The sequence below is a fragment of the Mobula birostris genome, chromosome 4 (assembly GCF_030028105.1).
Source record: "Mobula birostris isolate sMobBir1 chromosome 4, sMobBir1.hap1, whole genome shotgun sequence".
In the NCBI taxonomy this organism is placed as follows: Eukaryota; Metazoa; Chordata; class Chondrichthyes; order Myliobatiformes; family Myliobatidae; genus Mobula; species Mobula birostris.
Window position 1 is genome coordinate 190,797,617 of NC_092373.1, and position 22,452 is coordinate 190,820,068.

General features: G+C 43.0%; 1 protein-coding gene across 1 annotated transcript in view; it reads right to left on the minus strand.

Annotated features, from left to right (window-relative positions):
* Positions 1 to 22,220, minus strand: part of LOC140197093 (histamine H2 receptor-like) — a 46,206-nt gene extending 23,986 nt beyond the window's left edge. Inside the window, exons 1-2 of the mRNA XM_072257008.1 lie at positions 22,100 to 22,220; positions 15,661 to 15,950 (exon numbers count right to left, since the gene is read on the minus strand). Of these exons, the coding sequence (XP_072113109.1) occupies positions 15,661 to 15,932 (272 nt within the window). The 5' untranslated portion in view covers positions 15,933 to 15,950; positions 22,100 to 22,220. The remainder of the gene's footprint in view (positions 1 to 15,660; positions 15,951 to 22,099) is intronic.
* Positions 22,221 to 22,452: the final 232 nt, after the last annotated feature.

Consider the following 22,452-nt stretch of genomic DNA (forward strand, 5'->3'; position numbering starts at 1 on the left):
TATTAAACCTGATTCTGATAAATCCTTCTATGCTTTTCTTATTCAAATGTCGATATAAATACCTCTTAAATGTGGGAACTGTATCTAACTCCACCCTCTCCTCTAGCTGTGAGTCCAGGAATCAACCACTCTCTGAATTTGTTTTTAAGTTCCCTTATGAATCCCTCCTCTCACCTTAAACCTGTACTGTCTTGTTTTTGAAACCTCTATCACGGAAAAGATAGGTGTTGATTATCTGTAGCTTTTGTTATCTTATGTACTTTGATCAGCTCATCTCTCAGCCTCTGTTGGTCCAGGGAAAACAACCCCAACCTATCCAATCTCTTCCCCATTACAAAAGTCCTCCAATCCCAGCAACATCCTGAAGAATCTCCTTTGTACACTTTCCTTCAGTGAAACCACATCCTTCCTGTACTGTGGCAGCCAGAACCACACACAGTACTCCACGTGTGACCTAATCACCATTTGGAATCCAAATATCTGTGGATTTTTACATTGGTTTAAAAGAACACAAGTTCCTCCCTAGACGATGATTCGAGGGTGCTCGTACAACCTTGCATCTTGAATTACACAGCCTTTACCTACTGTCTGATGAGCTCCAGCATTTTCTGAACTGCACTCTAGTTATCTACAAAGACCTCAATAACATTCCAGCAGAGCTTTGCCTTAGCACATTCAAAAGAGGTTAAGTGACTCACAGAATTCAGCCCATAATTGATGTTACATTTTGTGTATCAACTGTAGCTAAAAATATGCTGAAATAATAAATTATGTTTTGCTGTGTTGGATGTTTCTGTTTCTTTGATCTATCCAGAAAGAACAACGTCAAATTATTTGCTTCACCCTCATCACCCACTTTGCTCAAAATCACAAACGGCCTTAAATACTTAAGCCTTCTTAACTCACGGAATTGCTCAAGGGATTATGATGATTTAGTGATAGAACATGGAACATAGAAAATAGAATAGTACAGTACAGTACAGGCCCTTTGGCCCACAATGTTGTGCCGACCCTCAAACCCTGCCTCCCGTATAAGCCCCCAACTTAAATTCCTCCATATACCTGTCTGGTAGTCTCTTAAACTTCACTAGTGTATCTGCCTCCACCACTCTCAGGCAGTGCATTCCACGCACCAACCACTCTCTGAGTAAAAAACCTTCCTCTAATATCCCCCTTGAACTTCCCACTCCTTACATTAAAGCCATGTCCTCTTGTATTGAGCAGTGGTGCCCTGGGGAAGAGGCGCTGGCTATCCACTCTATCTATTCCTCTTATCATCTTGTACACCTCTATCATGTCTCCTCTCATCCTCCTTCTCTCCAAAGAATAAAGCCCTAGCTCCCTTGATCTCTGATCGTAATGCATACTCTCGAAACCAGGCAGCATCCTGGTAAATCTCCTCTGTACCCTTTCCAGTGCTTCCACATCCTTCTTATAGTGAGGCGACCAGAACTGAACACAGTACTCCAAGTGTGGCCTAACCAGAGTTTTATAGAGCTGCATCGTTACATTGCGACTCTTAAACTCTATCCCTTAACTTATGAAAGCTAACACCCCATAAGCTTTCTTAACTACCCTAACCACCTATGAGGCAAATTTCAGGGATCTGTGGACATGTACCCCCCAGATCCCTCTGCTCCTCCACACTACCAAGTACCCTGCCATTTACATTGTACTCTGCCTTGGAGTTTGTCCTTCCAATGTGTATCACCTCACACTTCTCAGGGTTGAACTCCATATGCTACTTCTCAGCCCACTTCTGCATCCTATCAATGTCTCTCTGCAATCTTTGACAATCCTCTACACTATCTACAACACCATCAACCTTTGTGTCATCTGCAAACTTGCCAACCCACCCTTCTACCCCCACATCTAGGTCGTTAATAAAAATCACGAAAAGTAGAGGTCCCAGAACAGATCCTTGTGGGACACCACTAGTCACAATCCTCCAATCTGAATGTATCCCCTCCACCACCACCCTCTACCTTCTGCAGGCAAGCCAATTCTGAATCCACCTGGCCAAACTTCCCTGGATCCCATGCATTCTGACTTTCTGAATAAGCCTGCCATGTGGAACCTTGTCAAATGCCTTACTAAAATCCATATAGATCACATCCACTGCACTACCCTCATCTATATGCCTGGTAACCTCCTCAAAGAACTCTATCAGGCTTGTTAAACACGATCTGCCCTTCACAAAGCCATGCTGACTGTCCCTGATCAGACCATGATTCTCTAAATGCCCAGAGATCCTATCTCTAAGAATCTTTTCCAACAACTTTCCCACCACAGACGTAAGGCTCACTGGTCTATAATTACCCGGACTATCCCTACTACCTTTTTTGAACAAGGGGACAACATTCGTCTCCCTCCAATCCTCCGGTACCATTCCCGTGGACAACGAGGACATAAAGCTCCTGGCCAGAGGCTCAGCAATCTCTTCCCTCGCCTTGTGGAGCAGCCTGGAGAATATTCCGTCAGGCCCTGGGGACTTATCTGTTCTAATGTATTTTAACAACTCCAACACCTCCTCTCCCTTAATACCAACATGCTCCAGAACATCAACCTCACTCATATTGTCCTCACCATCATCAAGTTCCCTCTCATTTATGAATACTGAAGAGAAGTATTCATTGAGGACCTCGCTCAGTCGCTCACATTCAAACTGATAAGTTTGAATAAAACAGATACCGTTCCCCAGCAGGAGATGAACCCAGATGTGCAGTTTCACCAGAATTAAATGTTGTAAATGTTGGAAATCTGAAATCTGCTACACAGCAGCAATATAGTTAGTTAATGCTTTACAGCACCAACTATTGTGATTGGGGTTCAATTCCTGTTGTTTTCTGCAAGGAGTTTGTACGTTCCCCCCACAACCACGTGGGTTTCCTCTGGGTGCTTCAGTTTCCCCCCACACCCCAAAAGACAAACAGGTCAGGGTTAGTGAGTTCTGATCATGCCATGTTGGCACCAGAAACGTGGTGACACTTACGGGCTGCCTCCACCACATTCTTGGACTGTGTTGGTTATTGATGCAAACAACGCATTTCACTGTATGTTTTAATGCACAACTGACAAATGCTCATTTTTGAGGAGAAAAATGATAAACAAATCTTTATACAGGAAATGTTGGGTACATTCAGGACGTCAGGCAGCATCTACAGAGAGAGAGACACAGAGGCGGTGTTTCAAACCAAAGACCGCTCATCAGAACTGGGGAAAAATTGGAAATAATACAGGTTTTAATCTGCAGAGGTAGTTGCGGGGGGGGGGGGGGGAAGGGAGGTAAGAATATCAGATCCAGATGCATGACGAGCTGGAGAAAAGCTCATGGACTGCTGGAAAATGATGCTGGAGAAGCGGCAAAGTTTGCAGACAATATGAAGATAGGTTGAGACACAGGTAGTTTTGAGGAAGTAGAGAGGCTACAGAAGGATGTGGACAAATTATGAGAATGGGCAAAGAAAAGGCAGATGGAATACTGTGTAGGGAAGTGTATGGTCATTCACTTTGATAGAAGAAATGAAAGGGTTGACTATTTTCTATATGGTCTTATGGTGGTTTTGCCTGAACGAAGCTGATGAGTAACAGAAGTTGCACCTGTGAGGTGTTATTCAAATGAGATGAATGAAACTCTGAAACACCATAAGTCAAAAATAAACTGAATGCTGGAAATGTCAATGACTGGATATTCGGACATTGTAAAGTTCATTGCTGAACCCCAAGGGCTGAACATGCCAAATGGGAAGATGAGGGAGCTGAACTATTGAACTTCCAAAGAGCAGTGTTTCATGTCCAACTTTTCCCAGTTCTAATTATGTGTCATTGACCCGGATCGTTTCTCCTTCTGCAGATACTGCCTGACGCACTAAGTATTTCCAGCAATTTCTATTTTTATTTCTGATTTATGTTCTGCCTGAGTGATAATGGTTGTGGGTGTAGTGTAATTAAGATAATGAATGGATTAAAGATTAGAACATCATTAAGGGATTCCCAAGGGGAATCTGAACACATCAAAATTTGAGCTAAGCCACTTAAATGGCCAATTTGAAAACTGTAATAGAAATCTCTTGTTTCATTAGATTGGTGATTCTGGTAATCAAGTGAAAATTTCCCAGAGATCATTAGAGTTTTATTTAGATAGGGATTTATCAATATGTGCGGAATTAAGGGCAATTGATGGCATAGATATGACAACGACATGACTAAATGGCATTTAGCCTATTATATGCAACATAAACTGACAATTGCTCTCAGCCGTTCCCATTGCCTTACTCTTGACCAGCAGTCTTATAAGTTTTGGGGCATTAACTCCCATCTGGATACTTTTCCAATGGGATTCAGTTTGCTGTCTCCACCATTCAGGTGCTGGTATCCAAACTCCCATCTGGATGTGAATAATTTTCTTTAAATTTGTTCTAATCTGACCAACTTTCCAAGACACCAACTGTTGCTTATTGACTACAGCTTCACCTTCAATGCTGTAATTCCAAGCAAACTTATCTTCAAGATCCTAGACCTGGAACTTCTCAAGATCACGCTTTGCAACTGGATCCTTGACTTCTAGACCAACAGACCATAATTAGCAAGGATAGGCAGTAATAACTATTGTTATCAACACCATGGAGGGCTATAGTCCAGGTGCAGGTTGACCAAACTCAAATTAACTCAGAATAATAGCTTAGCATGGTCTAGATAGGCCGAAGAGTCTGCTTCTGTGCAGTAGTCCTCTATGATTCAGTGAGTCTTTTACTTGTGCTCAACAAGCTACATCCTCAGCCCCCTAAACTATTCCCCATACAATCACAATTGTGTTGTCATCTACAAGTTTTCAGATGATACCACTGTAATGGGGCATAACTCAAGTAACAATGGATCAGAGTACTGGAAGCAGAAAGAGAGCCGAGTTACATAGTACCATGACACCAAAATTTCATTCAATATCAGCAAAACAAAAGAATTGGTCACTGAAGGGATCAGTGCACAAGCTCTTGTCTATGTCAATGGTGCTGGGGTGATCTGGGGTTTAAGTTCCTCAGCATCCACATCACCGACAACCTCACGTGGTCTGTACATACCAGCTGAGTGGTGAAAAAGGCAGATGATTGAGGAAGTGTGTTATGAGATCCCAAATCATAAGAACTTTCTACAGGGGCACAATTGAGAGCATCCTGACTGGCTGCATCACTGCCTGGTATGGGAACTGTACCTCAATCATTCGCAGGATTCCGCAGAGAGTGGTGCGGACAGCCCAGCGCATCTGTAGATGTGAACTTCCCATGATTCAGGACACTTACAGAGACAGGTGTGAAAAAAAAGGCCCGAAGGATCATTGGGGACCCGAGTCACCCCAACCACAAACTATTACAGTTGCTGCCATCTGGGAAATGGTACCGCAGCATAAAAGCCAGGACCAACAGGCTCCGGGACAGCTCCTTCCACCAGGCCATCAGACTGATGAACTCACACTGACTTGAGTGTACTCTATATTACATTGACGGTTCTATTTATTATAAATTACTATGATTTCACATTGCACACTTAGATGGAGACGTAACGTAAAGATTTTTATTCCTCACGCATGTGAAGGATGTAAGAAATAAAGTCAATTCAATGCTGAAGTCAAGGAGGTTGAGAGCTTCATGTACCGAGGGGTAAACACCACCAATAGTCAGTCCTGGTCCAACTACACCAATACCTCAGCCACAAAGACTCACCATCGTCACTACTTCCTCAGGAGGCTAGAGAAGTGTGGTACGTATGTCTCCTTCGACCCTCACCAATTTTTATTGAATGCACCATAGAAAACATTCTATCTGGATGCATCACAGTTACTGCTCTGCTCATGACTGCAAGAAACTGTAGGGAGTTGTGGTCACAGCTCAGCACATCGTAGAAACCAGCCTCCCCTCCCTGGACTGCGTCCACATTTCTCACTGCCTCAGTAAAGTAGCCGACATAATTAAAGACCCCACCTACAGTACAATGGACGTCTGCCCCATGTCATTGACAAAAGATAAAAAAAAGTCTGAAAAGACTCAAGAACAATGTGTATGCTGCTGTTATAAGACAATTGAATGGGGCCTTAATACAAATAGATGGGCTCATTGACCTCAGTCCACCTCATTATGGCTTTATTGTCCATCTGCAGTGCACTTTCTCTGTAACTGTGACACTTCATTCTTAATTTTATTATTGTTTTAGCTTGTGCTATCTTATTGGACTGTTGTAATGAATTGATCTGCTCGGACTGTTTTCAAGACAAGTTTTTCAATGTATCTCAGTACGTGACAAAAATAAACCGATAAACCAAGTGACATACACCTGCACTTACTTTGGTAACACATTTACTTTGAACTTTGATTTATGGGTGTTAGGTCAGTAAAAAATATTCCTTCCCAGCCCTTCGTTACCTTTGATATTATGTTCCTTCAGTCTGCGTCATTCCAATGGAAACAAACCCAGGTTAATCAATGAAAATAAAAAAAACACAGATGCTGGATGTTTGAAGTAAAAACAATGCTGGAAATACTCAGGATCTAGATTTATAAAATCACAGAAATGTATAGCACAGAAATTGGCCACTACGGTTTACCTTATCCATGCCAACTGTTACGCATAGTTACGCTACTCCCATTTGCCCATATTAGACCCTTATTCTTCTACTTTTTTATCCAGGTATCTGTCTTAATGCTAAACACAAGAGATTCTGCAGATCACAAACAGAGAAAATCTGCAGATGCCAAATCCAGAGCAATGCACATAAGGTGCTGGAGGAACTCAGCAGGTCTGGCAGCATCTCTGGAGAGGAATAAATTGCTGATGATTCAGGCCAAGGCCCTTCATCAGGACTGGAAGGCAAGGAGGATGAAGCCAGAATAAGGATGTTGGGGGGTGGGGGAAGGGAGTTCAAGCTGTCAGGTAATCGGTGAAACCAGGTGGGGGGGACGGTGGGAAGGTGAGTGGGTAGGGATGGGGGAATGAAGGAAGAGTGTTTTAGGACAGGACAGTGGACCATGGAAGAAAGGGAAGGAGGAGGGGCACTAGAAGAAAATAATGGGCAGGTGAGGAGAAGAGAAGCCAGTCCAAATGCCTTTGACACGTTGTAACTGTGTTTGCTGTCACCTCTCATTCCAAATATTCACCACCATCTGTGTGAAAACCGTATCCATCAGATCTTCTTTACTTTTCTTCCCTTTCCCCTATGCCCTAGATTTAGAATCCCCTTACCTGGGAAAAAAATTCTAACTCTCTATGCTATCTAACCCCAACATAATTTTGTAATCCTTTGTAATAACACCCCTCAGCCTGCAATGTTCCAGTGAGAATAAAGCCAGCCTATCCAAGCATTCCTTCTACCCACAGCCCTCCATTCCAGAGAGTATCCTGGAGGATCTCTTCTGCACTCTCCCTAATCTAACCTCATCCCTTCTATAACGTGGCTGTGTTTTGGCAGCTGCAAGACATGGTGGTGCAAAGACAAACTTAATTAATGCTTCAGGTTGAACATTCTTTGGCAAAGTGTCTGACCCAAAACATTAAACCGTTTCTCTCTCCACAGATACTGTCTGACCTGCCAGCGTTTCTAGTGCCAACGACTGGAAAAAAACTGTCTCAATTCCTGTCACTGTTTGTAAGGAGTGTGTACGTTTTCCCTGTAACTGTGTATGTTTCCTCTGGTGCTCTGGTTTCCTCCCACATTCTAAAAGATGTACAGGATAGGGTCAGTAAGTTGTGGGCATGCTATTGTGGTGCCCACAGCACGATGACATTTGTGGGCTGACCCAGCACATATTGGACTGCATTGGTCATTGATGGAAACAACACATTTCACTGTATGTTATGAAAAGCATATGACAAATAAAGCTAATCTTTCATCTTTATTCCATCTTACTCAAATACTTACTTCATTCTCCAAACCTGGCAGAGGCTTCATGTATCTTTTCTAAGCACCAGCATATCTGAAATGTCATTAGTCGTCTCTGTACTATTTTAAATGTTTTCAGCATCGCCACTGTATTCTTTTAGTTTATCGAAAAAAGGTATTAAATCTTATGCCTTTAACGCTGCCTTATCTACTTGCATATTGTTTCCTTCGGGAATCTGTGATGTCCACATCACAATGGCACAGCTCCTTGGCATTTCTCGTCGTGTCAATGTAACTATCACTAATTGCGCATTCCTCTGCTATGTTTGTTTACCAAACCTTGTTAATCGAGATCCACACATTTTAAATCCACATCCCATTCCCATTCTGACATGTCTATCCACGGCCTCCTCTACTGTAAAGATCAAGCCACACTCAGGTTGGAGGAACAACACCTTATATTCCATCAGGGTAGCCTCCAACCTGATGGCATGAACATTGACTTCTCAAACTTCCGCTAATGCCCCACCTTCCCCTCGTACCCCATCTGTTATTTATTTATATACACACATTCTTTCTCTCTCTCTCCTTTTTCTCCCTCTATCCTTCTCGCTATATTCCTTGCCCATCCTCTGGGTTCCCCCCCCCCCCGCTTGTCTTTCTCCCCGGATCTCCTGTCCCATGATCCTCACATATCCCTTTTGCCAATCACCTGTCCAGCTCTTGGCTCCATCCCTCCCCCTCCTGTCTTCTCCTATCACTTTGGATCTCCCACTTTCAAATCTCTTACTAGCTCTTCCTTCAGTTAGTCCTGACGAAGGGCCTCGGCCCGAAACGTCGACTGCACCTCTTCCTAGAGATGCTCCCTGGCCTGCTGCGTTCACCAGCAACTTTGATGTGTGTTGCTTGAATTTCCAGCATCTGCAGATTTCCTCGTGATCGAGATCCATCTGGGTAAAATGCTAATCTATTGCTATCTCTTCTAATCTGGAACAGCAAAATAACATTGTTGCAAAAATTCATTCATTATGGAGGAAAGATAATTGGGTAACATGGCCTAATTGTTTCTTAAATACCATGTTAACCTGCATATTAATAGGCTTACAGCTCCAATTTTATATTTTATTGTCTTATACTCATTCTCCAACAATTTTATTTATTCCCCTTCATGAGAAAACTGTTTGGTAATTTATCTTTGAAATTGACAAAGCCTCGATAAGGTGAAATTTAATGATTCTGGATTTATGCACTAAGTTTCTGAAGGAAGATTGATGTTTTGTATAGACGGCCTGAGCTCCCTCATTGTACATCACTGCTAATTTGAGGTTATTCTTCTACAGTTTTGATAGTTTTGCTCAATTAAAGACTATTTTATAGCAGTTTTGAGCAAGATAACTGTACAGTGAGAAGGGACATTAGAGAATGAATTCAGACAATGCAGACAACAGTAATAAAGTGAATTAGTGGTGCGGAAGGAGATAGGTTTTTCTGCATAGATTCTGTTTCACTGCTGATCTACCCTCCATCAGAAGGTCAGGCACAGGCACGATTTCCAACAATTATCCAATATTCACTTCTATTTTCAGTTAAGGAAGTAGTCAAGCATATTATACAAAACATGGATTACACAGCACTTGTACACTCAATGGCAACTTTATTAGGTACACTTGTGTCACTAATGCAAACATCTAATCAGCCAATCACATGGCAGCAACTCAATGCATAAAAGCGTGCAGACATGGTCAAGAGGTTCAGTTGTTTTTCAGACCAAGCACCAGAACAGGGAAGAAATGTGATCTAAGTGACCTTGACTGTGGGATGAATGTTGGTGCCAGATGAGGTTGTTTGGATATCCGCTGATCTCCTGGGGTTTTAATGCACAACCATCTCTAAAATTTAAAAAGAATGGTGCGAAAAAATATCCAGTGTTCAGCAGTTCTGTGAGTGAAAATCCCTTGTTAGTGAGATTGACTGGGTTTAAACTGACAGGAAGGTGACAGTAACCCAAATAATAATGTGCAGAATAGTATGTCTGAATGCACGTATCGGACCTTGAAGTGGATGGGCTTCCGCACCAGAAGATCACGAACATACACTCAGTGGCCAGGAGGTACCTAATAAAGTGGTCACTGAGTGTAAGTTACAAGTAAAATTCATCCATGCAAAGCCCTTCCTGTTGTACTATTTTGAGTGGAGAGTAACACACTGGTGGTGGAATTTGGATCCCGTCATTCAACTGGATAGCTTTGTTTAGTCTCTTACAATCGTGGTCAGTAAGTTTGCAGATGACACTGAAATAGGGAATGTCATTAGCATTGAAGATGTCTATCAGGATTTACAGAAATACCTTGATTAGCTGGGTAAGTGGGCCAAGGAATGGCAGACGGAGTTTAATGCATATATTCACAAGGTGTTGTATTTTAGGAAGACAAAGGAGGGTAGGATTTTCATCGCAAACATTAGGGTCCAGGAGATGTACAAGATGTTGGTGAGGCTGCATTTGGAGTATTGTGTTCAATTCTGGTCAACCTACTCTAGGAAGGATGTCATGAAGATGGAAAGAGTGCAGAAAAATTATACGAGGATGTTGACAGGGCCCAAGGAACTGCACTATTGAGACAGGAGAGACAAGCGAAGACCATATAGAATTGCATTAAATCATGTGGTGTATAGATAGGTGAATGCACACAGTCTTTTTTTTCCAGTATTGGGGAATGAAGAACCAGAAGGCATAGACTCAAGACAAGAGGGGAAAGACCTAATAAGGATACAAGAGCATTTGTTTTCACCCAGAAGGTAGTCCATACATGGAACAGGCTGTCAGAGGAAGTGATAGAGGTAGGTACAGTTACAATATGTAAAAGACATTTAGAAAGATACATGGCAAGGTAAGATTTAGAGCAGGCGTATCCCAACCTGGGGTCCATGGACCCCTTGCTTAATGGTATTGGTCCATGACATATAAAAAGGTTGGGAATCCGTGGTTTAGAGGGAGCCATATGCTGGCAAATGGGATGCGCTTGGATGGGCATCTCGGTTAGCATGGACCAGTTGGGCTGAAGGGCCAGTTTCTGTGCTGTATGACTATGACTATGAATCTTGTTGGATATGCATATCAATTTTAAGGCCTATGCCTACCTGCCCTTGAAAAAAGGTGGTAATCGTTCTTCCTACAAAATTGCAATGCTTACAGAGTACAAAGTCCTTTGCAATTGTGATCTTCTGGAAAAGATTCTCCTGAAGTGGTGTTGAACTGGGAGTGCCAGGATGTAAACCCAATAATTCTATAGAAAAGGTGTGATTGGAAGGAAATTTGCATGTGGGGGTGTCTGTCCCACATGAGAGTTTAGGTTAAGGCCAACTTTGTCCTTGCAGAAGACCAAGAGTGCTAGAACTGTCAAAGGATGAGGGAGGAGGGCTCATGGAATGATTAGAGTTGAGGAAGAACGGACCATGGGGGTAAGGGCAACGTTGGGGAGGAGGGGTTACTGGCATTGATAGAATTGAAATGTGGATGGGAGTGCAGAGTTCTTATTATGATCAGATCAGTTATGATCTTATCAGATGGGTGAGCAGATCGAAAGATGGAGTATCCTGCTCTTGCTCTAATCCAGTGTCTATTTTTATGATGGGGATTATTGAAAGCCATCAGTCACAACGCCACCTTTGTATAAACAATTCATTGATATGTGAGATTTGTGATGTTATACTATGCACTTTGGCTCAGTCTTCTGTACATAAAATCAGAACCAGGTTTAATATCGCTGGCATATATAATGAAATTTGTTGTTTTGCAACAGCAGTACAATGCAATAGGTTAAATAATGATAAATTACAATTTATATATGTATAGAAACACACACACACAGTACTATGCAAAAGTCTTGGGCAATGCTGTATATATAGTCAAGGTACCTAAGATTTTTGCACAGTATACCGTACTTGTCAATGTCATGCGGAGAGTAAGTTTATAAATCTGGTGGGAGCAAAGGACGGAGGGAATGGCAAGGGCAGGATGCTGCAGATGGTGTGTTGGCAGGTGGCAGGGAAGGAGTGCCAGGGGTGGATGGTGCGGTTGCAGCCACACCCAGTCTTGAGACACCAGGCAAGGTCACGTGATTCCAAACAATAGGTTTATTGATCATTACAGAATGTCTCACTGGTGATTCTCGCTCCCGCCCTCCATCCCCTTCCACTTTTCCTAACCATGATTCCCCTCTCCGTGCCCCCTTCCCAATCTCATTCCACAATACAGACCATTATCAGGATCAGGCTTATCATCGCTCACATATGTCATGAAATTTGTCTTTTTTTGCGGTAGCAGTACAGTGCAATATATAAAATTGCTACAGTATTGTGCAAAAGTCTTAGGCACTATATATATATATATATATATATATATATATATATATACGCACATACACACACACACATATACATGTGCAGTTTTGCACAGAATTGTATATTTAAAATTAAATTATATAAGTGGTGAAAATAAAGAGCAAAAGTAGAGAGGGATTGTACATGTTCATTGTCCATTGTCCATTCAGGTTGTCGTGGCTGTCCCTCGAGGTCGAGGATGACGGTCTTCGTTCTGTTGATATACTTATAGACTCTCATAAGCCACTTGAGGGCAGAGGAGAAAAAGCTGTTCTTAAAACGTTGAGCATGTATCTTCAGGCTTCTGTACCTCCTCCCTATTGGTAGCAATGAGAAGAGGGCATGTCCTGGGTGCTGGAAATCTTTAAATGATGGACACTGAGGCATCGCCTTTTGAAGACGTCTCCATGTTGGGTTGGTGTCCATGAGCGCTAGCCTCCCCTGAGTGACTGACTTAGCGCTATGTTAAATGAGCTATACCCTAACTCTCACTGGAGATTACAGCTGTCCCCACTAGGGAATCTCAGATTTACTCAGGACATGTTGCTGTTCAATAAAATAAAATGGTGATATTCTGTTGGCACTGGAGCTTATATTACAGCAATAAATCACTCTTCTACCACACATTACTGAACGTTGAAGTTCATTGCTTTCCTGCTTTGCTCTCAATTCTGCGTTCCGTTACTGCTTTTCCATTTGCACTACCTAGACCGACTTATTTTTTTGGAATGATCTGCATGCTAGGTGATGTCTTTCACTGTAATTCAGTGCATGTGACAATAATTAAGCAGCCAGCAGTTATCAGTTATGATCTGAAGATCAGCTTCAGCTTCATTTGTTATATGTACATTGAAGCATTGAAACACAAGTTGTCTTGCATCAATGACCATTGACGGTCCAAGACGTGCTGGGGTAGTGGAGCAGAATGCGACCTTTACCATCACGACCATCTGTTCCAGGGCGTTGCCAGGCGATAAGAGCTGCTTTGAGGCAATTAACATCCCGGACTTGAATGGCAGCACACTGAGACTGAGAAGGAGGTGAAGGGCCACAGAGGATGCAGAACAGATGGAGTAGTGTAATTCCAGGGATGTGAGATTTCAGCCACACTATTGGACTGGAAACACATGAATGATTAACTTAACTTGGAGCGCAGGATTAACAGGAAATTTGATAGAGGTATAAGGCCATAAGACACAATTCTGATTTGATGGAGACAGCCGTGAGAAGCATGGAGGAACTTCTGAAATGCCCGGTTCGCTGCCGCTGCTACTGTGCAATCGAGAATCTCCGGAGGAAAGGCCCCAAAATCCTCGGCTTTGCCTGCTGCTGGAGGCCGGGGCTGGGGTCGAAGCGTTCGGCAGAGATGGTGCTCGGTACTCGGTGTCGGAGGGCTGGTTGGAGGCTCGAAGTTTTCGGACGACTCAGAGTTGGACTGTGGTCGGGTATGGCAGGGAGAGTTTTCTTCCCTCTCCCGTCTGCGTGAGATGTGGGACTTTTGAGAGACTTTGAACTTTTTTTACCGTGCCCATGGCCTGTTCTTCAAGTTATGGTATTGTTTGCACTGTTGTAACTATATGTTATAATTATGTGGTTTTTGTCAGTTTTTCAGTCTTGGTCTGTCCTGTGTTTCTGTGATATCACACCGGAGGAATATTGTATCATTTCTTAATGCATACATTACTAAATGACAATAAAAGAGGACTGCGTGTCCTCAAAATCTAATAATCTAATAGAGGCTGATGTAGGCCAATCAGCCCATCAAGTATGCTCCATCATTCCACCATGGCTGATTTATTATCCCTCTCAACCCCATTCTCCTGCCTTTGACACTCTTACTAATCAAGAAGCTATTGACCTCCATTTTAAATATCGCCAATGACTTAGCCTCCACAGCCACCTGTGGCAATGAATTCCATAGATTCACTGCCACTGCCTAAAGAAAGTCCTTCCCATTTTTCTGTTCTAAAGCAATTGCTTTCTATATGGAGGCTGTGCTCTCTGGTCATAGACTCTCCCACAAATGGAAACATACACTCTGTGTCACTATTTAAGCCTTTTAATATTAGCTAGGTTTTAGAACATGGAACAGTCCACCCCAGGAACTGTCCCTTCAGCCCATAATGTTGTGCGGAACCAGAAAAAAGTAAATCAATGAGACCCACCCCCCATCATTCTTCTGAACTCCAGCAATTATAGGCCCAGAGCCATCAAACACCTCTCATGTGTTAACCCTTTCAATCCTGGGATACTTTTTCTAAACCTCTGGACCCCCTCCAACCCCAGCACCTCCTTGTACAAGATTGTAGGGGATTTCGATGGAATGAATGGAGGGAAGCTCAGCCCTTTCTCTGTGCATAATAGTTCTATGTTCATACTGATCACAGTGAGAATTTGGTGCCATCACACTGGAGACAATTTACAGAGGGTCAGCTCACCATGGCCAAAATTTTCTGACCTTGATTTGAAAAGAATTGGATATCTGATTGGCAGTAAGTACCACGTTACTGTTACGAGACCCTGCCAGATTAGAGTTTGTTCTTAGACCACAGCGTCAGAAAATTACCTGAGGTGACTAGTGTGAATGGATGTTCATGATACTGACAATTCGCTGCTCAGACATCAACAATAAACTGCAATCGCTGCGTCCAATGTGCTTTTGCAACAGTACAAAGAGAAAGAATAATTGAAACCAAATCACAAAGGACCAAACATCATAACGTTTATACTACACATTTATACTACTGCTTGCTTTATTATAATGGTGCTAATAGCATTATACTTTAGGTGACAGGGTGGAGATACATCTCTACCAAAGGAGGTGTAAGCCACTCCTTCCCTCCGCTAGGTGTAGCACCTGCTTAGCCACCTGATCAGGGTCACGTGAAGCCATGGGAGCAGGTGGTGGATGGTCGTATGAGCAGCTGGTGCATATTACAAGTCCTGGTTATGCGACCACTGATGCCAGGCAGACAATCTCTGAAGAGGCTGGGCTCACCTGTCTTGTAAAGACACTGCCCAGAAGGCACCAATGGCAAACCACTTCTGTGGAAACATTTGCCAAGAATGGTCGTGGTCATGGAAAGTCCATGATTGCCTAAGTCATATGACATGGCACATAACCAATGAACAGGAGAAAAATTCAAAGTTCAAAGTACTTTTATTATCAGAGTACTTACATTTTACCACATACGACCCGGTGGGCTTATTTAGCAAATCTATAGAACAGTAACTGTAAACAGGATCAATGAACAACAAACTGTGCAAATGCAAATATAAATAAATAGCAATAAAGAACAAAAGAATAGTATAACTGGAATACTGGAACAGCCACATGGACTTGATGGGCCAAATGGCTTGTTTCTATCTTGCTAAAACGTAATGATTCTATGATTATACAGTCAATTCCTTACCTGAAAGGCATAACAAGGCAAGCAAGCAGTAAATCTGCCAAGGCCAAGGACATGATGAACATATAGGTGACTGTCCTCAGTCTCTTCTCCACGGCTGGGCAGATGAAGACAATGGTGTTGCCCAGGAAGGTGACAAGATCGATGAGAGTGAGCAGGATGCCCACCATCACATCCTGGGGAGCTAGCCAGCTGCTACTGTTGCCAACTCCTGCTCCCAGATCCCAGGGCACTGAATCGTTAGGCAGCACCGACAGATTGGCCTCCAACCCCATCTTCAACCCTGCAAAAAACTGTTGCAAAGAAAGCCTTGTATTTACACAACAGTGGAAAATGTGACAAATCAGGTCCTCAACCTGGAGGAACTGAGCAAGTCGGCTAGCATCTATAGAGGGGTATAAACAGTCGATAGATTGGGCCAAGACCCTTCACCGAGACCTGATGAAGGGTCTTGACCTGAGACGTTGACTGTTCACTCCCATCAAGAGATGCTGGCTGTCTTGCTGCATTCCTCCAACACATTGTGTTGCTCAGGATTTCCAGTATTTGCAGAATCTCCTGGGTTTATGATTACTAGGTGAAACCAAGCGGAATAGGTGACAACAAGGTTTCAATCCCAGATGAGATCAATGCAATTTATGCTTGATTTGACCGTCAAAACGTGGAGGAACCTTCAGGAACTCCCACAGCCCCAGATGTGAGAGCATCCTTCAGCAGGTTGTTCCCGTTGAAAGCATCTGGGTGCAGATGGAGTACCTGGCCAAGTACTAAATACCTATCCTCTCAACTGGCTGGAGCATTTCGTGAGATCTTTAACCTCTCGCTTTGACAGTCTGAGGTACCCACCTGTTTCAAACAGGCTTTAATTATACAAGTGCCTAAGAAGAACATCGTGACCTGCCACAATGACCATTGTCCAGTAGCACTTATATCCTCTGTGATAAAGTGCATTGAGAGGTCGGTGATTAAACATATCAACTCTTGCCTGAGGAGGGACTTGGATACACTCCAATTTTCCCACCGGCACAAAAGGTCCACAGCAGAACCCATTTCATTAGCTCTTCACTCAACCCTGGAATATGTGGACAGCGAAGATGCATGCATCATGGTGTTCTTTATCGACTACAGCTTAGCATTCAATACCAACATTCCTTCAAAACTAATCAATATGCTTCAAGACCTTGGCCACAACATTTCCTTGTGTAACTGGGTCCTAAATTTCCTTACTTGTAGACCCCAGTCACTTTGGATTAGCAACAACATCTCCTCCACAATCTCTATCAGCATAGGCACACCACAAGGCTGTGTGCTTAGCCCTCTGTCCTTCTACTTATGACTGGGAGGCTCCAATGCCATATTTAAGTTTACTGATAACACCACTGTTGTTGGCCGAATTGAAGGTGGTGAAGAATCAGTATCTAGGAGGGTACATTGAAAATTTGCTTGAGTGGTGCCACAGCAGCATCTTACTCAATGTCAGCAAGACCAAGAAGCTGATTACTGACTTCAGGAGGAGGAAACCAGAGGTCCATCAGCAAGTCCACATTGGGGGATCAGAGGTGGAGAGGGTCAGGAACTTTAAATTCCCGGGTGTTATCATTTCAGAGGATCTGTTCTGGGTCCCGCACACAAGTGCCGTTATGCAGAAAGCACGGCAGCGCTTTTACTTTCTTAGAAGTTTGCGAAGATTTGGCATGACACCTAAAATTATGACAAACTTCTAAAGATGTGTGGTGGAGAGTATATTGACTGGTTGTATCATGACTTGGTATGAAAACACCAATACCCTTGAACGGAAATGCCTACAAGAAGTGGTGGATATAGCCCAGTCCACATGGGTAACACCCTCCCCACCATTGAGCACACTTATGTGGAGCACTTTTGCAGAAAAACCGCATCAATCACCAAGGACCCCCACCACTCAGGCCATGCTTTCTTCTCACTGCTGCCATCAGGAAGAAGGTACAGGGGCCTTAGGAACCACACTACTAGGCTCAGGAACAGTTAGTACCCACCACCCATCAGGCTTTTGAACCAAAGGGGATAACTTCACTCAACTTCACTCACTCCTTCACTAAACTGTTCCCACAAACTATGGACTCCCTTTCAAGGACTCGTCTTCTCAATTTCTCGATATTTATTGCTTATGTATTATTAGTAGTAGCATTTTTTCTTTCTTCTTTGTATTTGCACAGTTTGTTGTCTTTTGCACACTGGTTGTTTATCTGTTCTGTTGGGTGCAGTTTTTCACTGATTTTATTGAGTTTCTTGTGTGTAGTGTGAATGCCCAGAGAAAATGAATCACAGGGTTGTATATGGTGTCATATATGTGCTTAGATAATAAATGTATTTTGAACTTTGATTAGCGCCACAACCTGATCTGCCATCCAATGGATTGGTCAGACAGGGGCTGTTTTCCCTGGAGTGCAGGGAGCTGAGGGGTAACCTGCTAGAAATATGCAAATTTATGAGTGAAATAGACAGCAAGATACATAGATAAGAAGCTAAAACGCACCGTACTGGCCCTTTGGCCTACAATGTTCCGGTACGAACTTCTGGTAAGATGGCGGCGTGTATGAACACAGCAGCCTCTTGGAGGCTAACTAAAGCTGCACTTTTCTTATTAAAATGAGTTTTTTGTGATCATAAGACTACACTGGACACCACGATCAATGGGTACCGCAGGTCTACCACATCAGTGATCTGCTCGTTGTTCAGAGCTGCCAGCCAAGATGTCGAAGGAGCCGATGCTCAGGTCAGAGAAGGAGAAGCATGCACTTGGCTTGGAGAAGGGGAAGCCAGCAGACAGGACGGATTGGGTTGGGAGGAGCTGACCTGGGTGCAGACTGTGTTGCTGCCTGCTACTCGAAGGTATTGGAGTTGGTGCGCAAAAGCAGAGCGCAGTGTTACCATGAGCGACTGTCTTGGATGTTTCTCTTGCGGTCGCAAGGACATTGACATTGTGAGATGCTGCAGGCCTGTTTCCATTATTTGGTGACAAGACAGGCGATGAGGTGGCAGCGTGGCCTTGGTTGTAGTGAGGACTAGGCCTCAAGCCGCGACCTTGCCTGCTGCTGCAGTCCAGGTGAGACAACGCTGGAGCTGGTGTAGCGTGGAGTCCGTGCTCAATTATGAGCTGGCCTCTCCCATCAGTGCTGCCCTCCAGTGTTTGACCGGTGGAATGACAGGCTGGATTGCACTATCAATTTGCATGTCGCTCAGGAACTTGGACTATACGTGTGTTTTCTTGTGTAACGATGTGTGTTTTAGAATGCATGTTATGCACACTGTGGCCATTTTATTAGGTATACCCTGTAGACCTGCTCATTAATACGAATATCCAGCCAATTATATGGCAGCACATCAATGCATAAAAGCAAGCAGACATGGTCAAGAGATTCAGCTTATGTTATGGAAGGAAGGACTTTTGATTGAACTAAGGAAATTAGGAGTAAGGGGCAGATTGCATAATTTTTTTCGTGTTTTTTATTTGGACAGTCTATGCAGGTTAGTGTCAGTGCGGTATTTTTGGGTTTCTATGAAATACAGAATGGGATCCCACAGGGCAGTGTTTGTAACCATTTATTATTTAATATTATGATTAATAATATTTTCTTTGAGACAGGTGGGTAAATCACTATATTCAGATGATGAAGCTTTATGGATTAGAGATAGAAATTTCAATTTTACTGGATATGGGATGCAATTAGCAATTAATAAGGTCGAACAGTGGGGATGGGGATTTAAGATTTCAGTAGCTAAAACCAGTTATGTGATTTACAAAGAGGATTTAAAGATCTGCACTTGATTTGAAATTATATGGTCAAGTTCTTGAAGAAGTGTCAGTGGTAAGATTTTTCAGCATGTGGATGGGTAATAAGCTGACATGGAAGCATCATATCAGTAAAATAATTGATAAATGTAAAGGAGCATTAAATATTCTCAGGTGCCTATGGGGGTATTCTTGGGGTGTTACACGAAAATCCTTGTTGACCATTTGTATTTGTTTAATTAGATCTGTTCTTGATGGCTTATGGATCAGCTTCATCTTCAGCTTTATAGCGTTTGGATGTGATACAAGCACAGGCTTTAAGATTGTGTTGTGGTGCAATATGTTTGTCCCCTGTTTTGGATTTTCTGGTTGAAGTGGGACAATTATCCTTACAGGTGCAATGGATGACTGTTGGGAATATTACAAGAAGAGTGTTTATAGTTTGTGGTGGCTTAGTTCTTATCAAGCCGGGAATATGGGTTTGCTGGATTATGCATTGTGCCCTACTGTAGTTTTCTAAGGATTCTGTTTTGCCTGAGTGTCTGTTGGCTCATTAATATATTAAGGAAAATTATTCTGGTATGTTAATCATTTTTACGGATGGATCAAAAGATGATTTAACTGGGAATGTTGGTGTGGCTGTTTTTGGGCCTGAATTACAGGTAATGATAAAGGAATCAGTACATCAGTACATACAGCATCATTTTAGGCCTACCGTGGGTGGAGGGAATTTTGTCCATGTAAAGTTGTAATTTGTTCAGATTGCTTTTCAGTTTTGACGAGTTTTAAAACAGGTAGTTCCAGCAGTAGGTCAGGTTTACTGTTGGAAGCTCATCAGGTATTATTTCATATACAAAATATTGGTTAACATGTTTTCTTCTTATGGGTCCGTGATAGTCCAGCTATGAAAGCTGTTAAAAGTTCAAGTGGATATAGACCTTCAACTTAGCAAATCCGAATTAAGGGGTTGGTAAAATTAAGAATTAGGGGGTTATGGCAAGTCATGTGGGATAATGCGTATAAGGGGAGATACCTTTATAGAATACAAAAAACCGTTGGGTAGATGGGAGAAGGGGGTAAGACAAGAAGGGAAGGAATTATTTTGACACAACTTAGAATTGAGCACACTATGTTTAATTATTCCTCATATCTTGATGGAAAACATCATTTTGGGTTATGTAGGTTTCCTCATCATTACGAAACAGGTCATTCCAGCAGCAGGTCAGTGCATAGAAGGGTGAAAGAATTCAAATGCAGGCTTCTTTACAATCTTAGGTGGTTAACAGTTTTCATTTAAAAACTTGGTTAAGTTATGGGACGCAAACACGAGGAATTCTGCAGATGCTGGAAATTCAAGCAACACACATCAAAGTTGCTGGTGAATGCAGCAGGCCAGGCAGCATCTCTAGGAAGAGGTACAGTCAACGTTTTGGGCGTTTCGTTGTCTTCCTTCAGTTAGTCCTGACGAAGGATCTTGGCCCGAAGCGTCGACTGTACCTCTTCCTAGAGATGCTGCCTGGCCTGCTGCGTTCACCAGCAACTTTGATGTGTGTTGCTTAAGTTATGGGAGTGACTTTAATTCACAGTATCGTCTCTCAGTATTTACAATCTATAGGGCTTTCAGGGGCAATTTAGCTTTCATTTGAAAAGAGAAGTAGTCAGGGTTTTTGCCCCATTCCCCACATAACACTCCAGTCCAGTTGGTGGTAGTAATGCCCCTTTAAGTTGGATTGCCAAGTGCCATAGAAAGTCAGAAGAAGATGGTGTTCAGACCAAACATCAGAATCAGGAAGAAATGTGATCTAAGTTACTTTGACTGTAGAATGATTGTTGGTGCCAGATGGGGTGGTTCAAGTATCTTAGAAACTACTGATCTCCTTGGATTTACATGTACAATAGCCTTTAAAATTTACAGTGAATGATGTGAAATACAAAAATACTTGCAGTGAGCATAAATTTCTGTGAGTGAAAATGCCTTGTTAATGAGAAAGGCCAGAAGAGAATAGCCAGACTGGTTCAAGCTGAGAGAAAGGCAACAGTAACTCAGATAACCTCACGTAGCAACAGTGATGTGCAGAAGAGCGTCTCTGAACGCACAACACCTCAAACCTTCAAGTAGGTGGGCTACAGCAGCAGAAGACCACGAACATACACTCAGTGCCCACTTTATTACCTACAGGAGATACCAGGGGTGTATATATGTCGCTTCACGGATCTGAATTGTCCCCAGAAATCCCACCTCCTCTCCCGAACTTGTGCAATTAAGGGGTAACTGTGCCGAGTCAATTTTCACCATCTAAGTTAGGTAACTCCTCGAAGCTGCGTTATTTTCGCCGGTTCGTTTACGGATGTAACCCGCCACATGCAACATTTAAATTATCAAAATCCACGTCCAATTCTGTTTGTAAAACCAGGGGCAATGACACCGATTCCGTACAAGTCAATCGATAACCATTTAAAATCCGATTGATGCAGCTTTTAATAATCCAAAACATTTTTTTTCAAATCAGAAGTTCGGTATTTGCAGAATCGCTGTGATAAACACTGGTCAGTGTCCGAGTGTGAGGTCTCAGTAAAATGACCTGGCATGGACAACGAAAGTGAGTTGAAGGCTATGTTACTCCTCAGTGAGAGAGAAAGGGGAGAAACAGCGAAAGAGGCTGTACCTACCACAGGATTAAACAAGCTGCCTTTAGTGAGTTCAGCACCGCACCGTCCTCTCTCCTTCTCCGGAGGGTCCCCCACTCATAGTGCAGCAAGCGAATCGCGGGATTCAGGAGCAGGGCTCTCTCTCGCCTTGTCCCAGCAAAGCTGGACGCTCTTTTCTCGCTGCTGCCTCCGAATACATCGAGGGGTGGGCTGTGCATCCGCCAACTTGTCTCTTCGCTCGGCAACGCCACACGCAGCGCTGTTTCACTGCAGCGGACCGGGGGATGTGGGTGGAAGGTGACGGTGGGCGGGGGTATTGTCCTCGAACCTTAAATTTACTTTAAACGGAACCTCATCTTGAATTAGGGAAGTAT